Source organism: Gekko japonicus, unplaced genomic scaffold (assembly GCF_001447785.1).
Source record: "Gekko japonicus isolate JY-2015 unplaced genomic scaffold, Gekko_japonicus_V1.1 scaffold2300, whole genome shotgun sequence".
Classification (NCBI taxonomy): domain Eukaryota; kingdom Metazoa; phylum Chordata; class Lepidosauria; order Squamata; family Gekkonidae; genus Gekko; species Gekko japonicus.
The window spans coordinates 26955-35868 of NW_015169853.1; the positions used below are offsets into that span (position 1 = coordinate 26955).

Below are 8914 nucleotides of genomic sequence, written 5' to 3' on the forward strand. Positions count from 1 at the left end.
TCTTGGGAGTGCTTTTCCTCCCCGTCCTTATTCAGATTCCCTGTGCAGAAACGGAACACGGCTCCCGAATGCCGCATCTTGCCAATCGGGGGAGACCACGGGGCGTGTCTCACTCCTTCTCCCGCGTCCACTTGATCATGGTCTCGGGCGAGCGGTACAAGAAGATGAGTTTGGCGAAGAGCTCCTCCTCCAGCTCGAGCTCCCCCGTCTCGCGCACCAGGAAGATGTCGTGGCACAGCTTGAGGATGCGGTCCACGCACGGCAGCTCCTCGAACATGATGGAGTGGGAGATCTCGCTGAAGAAGCCGCGCACAAACTTGCCGATCACCAGCACGATGGAGACGTACAGGCCCATGATCCTGCCGGGAACAGGGAGAAGCGGAACATGAGGGCAGAGCTCGGGGCAGAGACAACCCCCCCCACCTCCAACATGCGTAGCGGACACTGGTACCCCCCCCCGCCCACTTCACTCCGTTCTCAGCCCAAGAGGGTAAGCTGAGCTCTCGGGGCACCAAGCTCCAGCCCTGAAATCAGTTGCTGGAGCGGCCAGATCGGAGCCCAAGGACTTTGGGTCTCTTCGACAGTGAAGGGGGGATGTAGCCCCCCCCGCCCCCCAAAATCAGGAAGGCCCTTTTCTGGAAAGCTCAAGTGGGGACAGCCAGCCCTCAGTTCCTGAACCCAAAGATCAACATACACTTATTTAAAATAATGCTTAGCTCATGATCCATCCAGTTTGACTTTCAGTGCAAGTAACACAGACCCAAAAAAGCGATAAAATGCATTAAACAAAATACACCACAGTCAATGTTCCCTCTAAGCTGTGGAGTCTTGTGAGCAAAAATTCTACTTTGTGAGTGACTGGCATGAAAGTTGTGAGTGAGCGATTTGTCTACTGCATTAATTAGTTTGCTCTGGAGCCCATCCTTCCTGAGCTCAGACAAAAAAGTGTGAGCTGGAAGTTAAAAAACGATGAGCTAGCTCACACTAACTCAGCTTAGAGGGAACACTGACCACAGTACTGGAAAGAAGAATCTAGCAACAGTCACTGTGAAGAAATGCACTTTTTTCTCCTGGGAGGCTGGCAAGGGGCAGAGCCTCCACTTTGCACTTTTAACTTTTTTCTCTAGGTAGAAGTGGAAGTCCATTTCCTTGTACCTCAGCCCACCTTCATATAAATGCCAATGGATCTAGACAAAATGTATGGTCAAGCTTCCGCCTTCTCTCCCCCCATCTCTTCAGGCAGGGAACAGAGAGTTGGGGGGTGTCAAATTCTAGACAGTCTTGAGAAAGGAACTTTTTGGAGATGACAGGAAAAGCTTCCCTGACCTGGGCTGACCGGGATCAAGGGGGTGGAATACCAGAGATGATAAAATCTCTGCAAGAGGAAGGCGGGCTCTTTTCCCGGGATGCTGTGGACGTTAGAGCAGGCACACAGACCTCTCTTCTGAGACGGAACTATTGACCATGTACTTGCCTACAGAAGGAGGAATCTTCAAGGTAATGGCAACTCTGTAGGGATTTGTGACTTCCTAAGCATAAGGAGCCTGTCCTATTTTACCTTCTGGTAGGGCATGGTATAGTGAGAGGGGCAGAGGATTTGTGTTTTTACCCGTTTCTTTTGATTTTCTTGCTCAATCTGGTGCTGCGATAAAAGTATGTTTATAAACATTTTCTTTTTAATAAATCCATTATAACTTTGGATGCTGGGAGTGGTTCTCTGTACCACACAGACCTCCACCATCTTGGACACGCTATTTTAAAAAGGACGCCAGGAGGAGGGAAGATGGGCAGTTGGCAAGTGGCTATTCCCCCGGGGTAATCTGTCCCCACGGTGACCAGGCGCTGGGCAGTGGGAGATACTGAGGCAAGGCCTCTGGACTTGGAAAGGGAAGCTGGGAGTCTTGATCCTCCCAGGGGGAAATCCCAACAGCAATGTGGTGGTGGCAGGCTACCTGAGAGTTGAAGAAAAGCACTTCCAGGGAGTTGGGAACCCTTAGAAGGGCAAAGCAGAATCGGGCTGGCAGGCCAGAGCAGGAACATTTTGCCATAGTCACACATTTTCAGCTTATCCCCACCTCACAGGATTGTTGTGGGGATAAAATGAAGAAAAGGAGAATGGTGCAAATTTCTTTAGGTCCCCACTTGGGGGGGGGGGGGGAAAAAAAAAAAAAAAAAAGAGATGGGGTTTTACCCCCGATTTATCCCCTGCCCTTCACTACCCGAAGGTGTCTCAGAGCGGCTTACAAACTCCTTTCCCTTCCCCTCCCCACAACAGACAACCTGTGAGGTAGGTGGGGCAGAGAGCTCTGACACAAACTGCTCTTTTTCAAGAACAGCTCTTATCAGAACTACGGCTTGCCCAAGGCCATCCAGCAGCTGCAAGTGGAGGAGTGGGGAATCAAACCCGGTTCTCCCAGATCAGAGTCCGCGCACTTAACCACGACACCAAACTGGCTCCCTAAAATGAAGGAAAGGAGAATGGTGCAAATTTCTTTAGGTCCCCACTGGGGGGCGCGGGGGGGGCAGGCAGGCAGGATATAAAGGAATTAAACAAATAAATAAACGGGATATGCCAGAGCAGTGGCAAATCAGATTCCAGGAGACTCAAGCAACAGCCCAGCCATTAGAGTCGAACGTTTAAAGGCCTTCGACAACATATTTAAAGGAGTGGTTTCCATCGCTCCCTCTAAGCTGTGGAGTCTCGTGAGCAAAGATTCCACTTTGTGAGCTACTGGCCTTAAAGTTGTGAGCAAGCGATTTGGCTGCTGCATGAATTAGTTTGCTCTGGAGCCCCTCCTTCCTGAGCTGAGACAAAAACGTGTGAGCCGGAGGCTAAAAAACGGTGGGCTGGCTCACACCAACTCAGCTTAGAGGGAACGCTGGACTGGTTTCTGAAGCGTTGCCCATGTCGGTGCCAACTGCCCTGAAGGTCTGGCCACACCCTGCCGTCCCCGGAGGGCTCAGGCAACTCACCCGTATCCTGCCAGGAAGCCCAGGCTGGGAGGGCTGACCTTGTCGCTGAAGATGACCATGGGCAGGATCCTGCACTCCTCTTGCCGGCAGTCGGCCAGCCGGATCACCCACCACTCCAGGAAGCTGTCGCTGCCGTTGCCCGGCCCTGCCCTCTGCCGCTTCAGCTGCACCTCCACGTCCAAGTAGCTGTCCTCTTCCTCTGCCGGAGGAGACGGAGGGAAACGCCGAGTGAGGGTCTGGCGGGGGCTCCGTGCCCACAACTGCGGGCTGCACCCCCTCGGCGCCAGTAGGCAAGGGCACCACGCTCCTGGCAAAAGAGCTAATCTGGTGCTGGGCCACGCTCTATGCGCCCACAGCAGGACCTCTCGCCTTGCAGCTTGTGAACCGCCCCGCAGCAAGGAGAAAGCAGAGGCGCTGCGATTGGGAGCACCAGATTATAAGAACCTCAGAAGAGCCCTGCTGGATCAGACCAGGGAGGGCCCATCTAGGCCAGCATCCCGTCTCACACAGTGGCCAGCCAGTTTCTCTGGAGGGCCAACAACAGGGCAGAGAGGCCGAGGCCTTCCCCTGAGAAGGACACCAGAAGAGCCCTGCTGGATCAGACCAGGGAGGGCCCATCTAGGCCAGCATCCCGTCTCACACAGTGGCCAGCCAGTTTCTCTGGAGGGCCAACAACAGGGCAGAGAGGCCGAGGCCTTCCCCTGAGAAGGACACCAGAAGAGCCCTGCTGGATCAGACCAGGGAGGGCCCATCTAGGCCAGCATCCCGTCTCACACAGTGGCCAGCCAGTTTCTCTGGAGGGCCAACAACAGGGCAGAGAGGCCGAGGCCTTCCCCTGAGAAGGACACCAGAAGAGCCCTGCTGGATCAGACCAGGGAGGGCCCATCTAGGCCAGCATCCCGTCTCACACAGTGGCCAGCCAGTTTCTCTGGAGGGCCAACAACAGGGCAGAGAGGCCGAGGCCTTCCCCTGAGAAGGACACCAGAAGAGCCCTGCTGGATCAGACCAGGGAGGGCCCATCTAGGCCAGCATCCCGTCTCACACAGTGGCCAGCCAGTTTCTCTGGAGGGCCAACAACAGGGCAGAGAGGCCGAGGCCTTCCCCTGATGTTACCTCCTGACTCTGGGATTCAGGGGCTTAGTGCCTCTGAACGTAGAGGCTCTCCTCAGTCACCATGGCTAGCAGCCATTGATAGACTTATCCTTCATGAATCTATCTAATCTCCTTTTAAAGCTGTTTATTCCTGTGGCCATCACTACATCCTTTGGCAGCAAATTCCAGAGTTTAATCCCTATCTGGGTAAAGTGGTATGTCTTTTTGTCTGTCCTAAACCTACCGCCCATCAGCTTCATTGAATGCCATCAAGATCCAGTATTTTGGGAGCGGGGGGAAAAGGTCTCTTTGTCTCTTCTCTACATCAAATGGTAGTAGCGATTCAATAGCAGATAGCAAACAACTTAATGGAAGGCAACAAATCCCACAGTGTTAAAAGCAAGACTGTTCTTTTTTAGGTCCGTTTCTTTAGGCTCCTTAAGAATATCAGTCTTGGGGACTGTTTGAAAACTCATACTTTTTTGCAGCTCCGTTTGAGACTTCTGTGGGTTTTCGCATTTCCGTAGTCCAAACCCTACTCTGTTGCTCATCGAGTGTCTCATCTTTTTGATTCTACTTGACCTACACTGTGTGACCCACTTTGAATTTCAGCGAGAAAGTCAGACTATGACTAACCAAGTAAAACAAATTTCTACCGATTCCAATCCCCCCTTCCCACGGCAGACCCCCTGTTGATGTCATTCATCAGGGTCTCCTCTTCCCCACGAACAGGTCAGTGGGCTGCCGCTGCAGGGGAGGAGGAATGTTTCATTCCAATGATGGAGCATTTCGTCTGGATGCAATCCAATGCTACCTTCTTAATAACATAGAATCAGAGAGTTGGGAGGGGTCCCACAGGCCATCTAGTCGACCCCCTGCTCAGTGCAGGATGAGCCTAGTGCAGTGATGGCGAACCTTTTAGAGACCGAGTGCCCAAACTGTGACACAAAACCCACTTATTGATCGCAAAGTGCCAACATGGCAATTTAACCTGAATACTGAGGTTTTACTTTAGAAAAAACAACTCATACATTAACTTAAGATGATCCAAACAAAGGAAGGAAAGCAATCCCAAATGCTTTCATTTACTTAAAATTATTTGGCAGAGAATTCGACAATTTAATGATGGTCTGGGCCCACAGAGAGGGCTCCGAGTGCCACCTCTGGCACCCGTGCCATAGGTTCGCCACCACTGGCCTAGAGCCTCCCTGACAAGTGCGTCGTCCAACCACTGCGTAAAGACTGCCAGGGAGGGGGAGCTCACCACTTCCCTGGGCAGCCAGTTCCACTGTTGCACAACTCTGACTGTCCAAAAGGTTTTCCTAATAATCTAGCAGGTCCCTTCCCGCCCTTAATTTCAACCCATTCTTGCAAGTCCTCTCCTCTGCTGCCAACAGGAACAGCTCCCTGCCCTCCTCCAAGTGACAGCCCTTCAGATCCTTCAAGAGAGCCATCCTGTCCCCCCCTCAACCTCCTCTTCTCCAGACGGAGCCTTCCCAAGGAGTCCCTCGGCCTTTCCTCACAGGGCTTCTTGGTCTCCAGGCCCCCGATCATCCTCGTCGCTCTCCTCTGCACCCACTCCATCCTGTCCACATCCTTCTTGAAGTAAGGCCTCCAGAACTGCACACAAGACTCCAGGGGCGGCCTGACCAATGCCGTGTACAGTGGGACTATCACATCTTCCTTTCCCTCCTCCCACCCCCAGCTAAACCAGGTAAGACATCTTAAAGCTCTGCTCGTAAGTTAACCTCCATTCCCCTGACCAATTTTTTCAGTGGACCCCACCAACACGGAAGGAGAGGCATTCTGGTCCGTGGGCATTATTCTATGGCCTGGTGCCTGGCTACCGAGAGTTTAAAACCTGCTCCAGAGACTGACACCAGTTCTTCTAGGAAATGGTGCCACAGGACGCAGGTAACTCAGGTAACTCACCTGGCAGCAGCTGCTTGACCGGGTTGGCCTCGGGGCCGTTGGGCGCCCGGATGTAGGGAGGAAAGAGGTGGGGGATTTTCCTGAAAAAAAAGAAAATGGAAAGGAAGCCTGAGAAGAAGCCGTCGAGGGAGACAAAGACGTTGAGCATTCAGTCTCGCCACCCCTTCCCTGGGTCAGGTTTGGGCAGGAAGCTGGATGCAACTGCTAAGGAGAGCCTGCCTTCTCACACTCCTTGTACTGATTTGCTTTTAGTAGAAGAAGAAGAAGAAGAAGAAGAGATTGGATTTATACCCCATGGCCCTTCACTACCCAAGGGAGTCTCAGAGTGGCTCACAAACTCCTTTCCCTTCCCCTCCCCACAACAGACACCCCCTGTGAGGTAGGCGGGGCTGAGAGAGCTCTGACAACCCGGTTCTCCCAGATTAGAAGAAGTGAGAAGAGAAGAGATTGGATTTATACCCCACCCTTCACCTGGAGTCTCAGAGCGGCTTGCAAACTCCTTTCCCTTCCCCTCCCCACAACGAACACCCTGTGAGGTAGGCAGGGCTGAGAGAGCTATTTCCAGAATTGTCCTTGAGAGAACAGCTCTTATCGGAACTACGGTTTGCCCAAGGTCATCCAACAGGCGCAAGTGGAGGAGTGGGGAATCAAACCCGGTTCTCCCAGATTAGAGTCCGCGCACTTAACCACGACACCAAGCTGGCTTTTACTTACATCATTTATATATATTCCACCTTTCTCCCTGATGGAGACCCAAAATGGTTTACATCCTTCTCCTCTCTTCCATTTCATCCTCTCAACAGCCCTGTGATGTAGGTTAGGCTGGGAGCGTGTGACTGGCCCTAGGTCACCCAAGAAGCTTCCACGACAGAGTGGGGATTCTAGCCTGACACTCTAACCGCTACATCACACTGGCTTTCCGTGGGAGAAGAGCCCCTCCCCCCCCGCAACTTGCACATAAAACAAAAAACAATAACAGGACCCGGAGAGGGCCGAGTCCCTAGAACTCACACGGGGGCGTCGTGGGTGCCCTGCAGGAGCCCGGCCAGATTCCTTCGCTCGGTGCTGTTTGGCTTCAGGTCCATCGTGTGCTTCTCAGAGGTGTACTCCACGGTGCCCCCCTTGCCAAGATCCCTGGAGGAAGGAGGGGTGAGGAGGGTTTAAAGACAAGAAGGAACAGCATCTCAAGTCCGATGTGGGTCCAGCAGAACCCATCAGAAGGAGCCCCATTCTTTCCCTTATTTCGCTGATGGTTGCTGGCAAGGCGTCTTAAGAGCAACGTCCAAAATGGATTTTTTTCCTATCCCCACTTGCTTTTTCTAATGTCCAGCCTGATACAGACAAATCCCAAAGACTGCACCCTGTTTTGTGTCCTTTTGGACTGGTCTTAATAAAAAGTATCGCACGGCTTTTGAATTTGGGTTTTGTTCTGGACCAAGGCAGCCACTGGTGCCCTCTGCCCGTTTCATTCGTTGCGCTTGCGATGCGCTTGCTCGCATGAGGCGTTTGGGGGAATCACAGGCCATTCAAGTGCAGGCAGCAAGCTCGGGAGTGACACAGAACCCTTTCACAAGTGCCGCAGTTTGGAATTTTTAAAAAAACCTGCGTGCACAAAGCAAGCAGCCAATTTTGTTTCAAATGGAACAAAGAAGAATTTATTGTGCTAAAACCATTAATGCATAAAGATTAATGACACAGGAGACCCCTACACTGAAGAAACTGCAAGCTCACCATATACAATGGGACCAAGGCTCCCTCTAAGCTGTGGAGTCTTGTGAGCAAAAATCCTACTTTGTGAGCGACTGGCATTAAAGTTGAGAGTGAGGGATTTGGCTGCTGCATCAATTCGTTTGCTCTGGAGCCATCCTTCCTGAGCCAAGGCAAAAATGTGTGAGCCCGAGGCTACAAAACTGTGAGCTAGCTCACACTAACTCAGCTTAGAGGGAACACTGCAATGCTCCCTCTAAGCTGTGGAGTCTTGTGAGCAAAAATCCTACTTTGTGAGCTCCTGGCATTAAAGTTGTGAGTGAGCGATGTGGCTGCTGCATGAATTAGTGTGTTCTGGAGCCCTCCTTCCTGAGCTAAGACAAAAATCTGTGAGCCAGAGAAAAACCGTGAGCTAGCTCACACTCACTCAGCTTAGAGGGAGCACTGAACATTGAGCACTTTATTATTGTTAAATATGGTTGTTTTTATGCTGTTCTAATGTTTTATATTTGGCACATGCTGCCCTTGTTTGTAAGCCACCCTGAGCCCGCTTACAGGGAGGGCGGGATATAAGTGTAATCAGTGTTCCCTCTAAGCTGAGTTAGTGTGAGCTAGTTCACAGTTTTTTAGCCTCCAGCTCACACATTTTTGTCTTCGCTCAGGGAGGATGGCTCCAGAACAAACTAGTTTATGCAGCAGCCAAATCTCTCGCTCACAACTTTAATGGCAGCAACTCACAAAGTAGAGTTTTTGCTCACAAGACTCCACAGCTTAGAGGGAACACTGAGTGTAATTAATTAATTAAATAATTAAATAATGGGACGCCCTGAAGTTTTATACAGTACAAGGCAAGAGGAAATGAAGTTGTTACACAAGATTTACTGTGCCTTTCTGTGCTTGATGGTGCGTCACAGATACAAGCGTTTACAAATATGTTGGCCGCCAGAGGGCAGAGAAGTACGAAGGACAAAAAAAGAAGAAGACACCTCTAATTGGAACAGAACATTGCTCAGAATGAAAAGGGGTTGGGGGACCAGCCTAAGAGCAACTGTGCTTTGAAACGTGGAGACCTGGTGCTAAGCTGCCATCCCACGGACATGGGTTCTTCTCACCAAGGCTCCCTCTAATTTGTGGAGTCTTGTGAGCAAAAATCCTACTTTGTGAGCTACTGGTGCTAAAGTTGTGAGCGAGCGATTGGGCTACTGCATAC

The 8914-nt window shown here is 51.5% G+C and overlaps 1 protein-coding gene across 1 annotated transcript in view; it reads right to left on the reverse strand.

Annotated features, from left to right (window-relative positions):
- Nucleotides 1-6: 6 nt before the first annotated feature.
- PIEZO1 (piezo-type mechanosensitive ion channel component 1) overlaps nt 7-8914 on the reverse strand; it is a 143026-nt gene continuing 134118 nt past the window's right edge. Inside the window, exons 49-52 of the mRNA XM_015417362.1 lie at nt 7009-7131; nt 5998-6077; nt 2974-3172; nt 7-359 (exon numbers count right to left, since the gene is read on the reverse strand). Of these exons, the coding sequence (XP_015272848.1) occupies nt 110-359; nt 2974-3172; nt 5998-6077; nt 7009-7131 (652 nt within the window). The 3' untranslated portion in view covers nt 7-109. The remainder of the gene's footprint in view (nt 360-2973; nt 3173-5997; nt 6078-7008; nt 7132-8914) is intronic.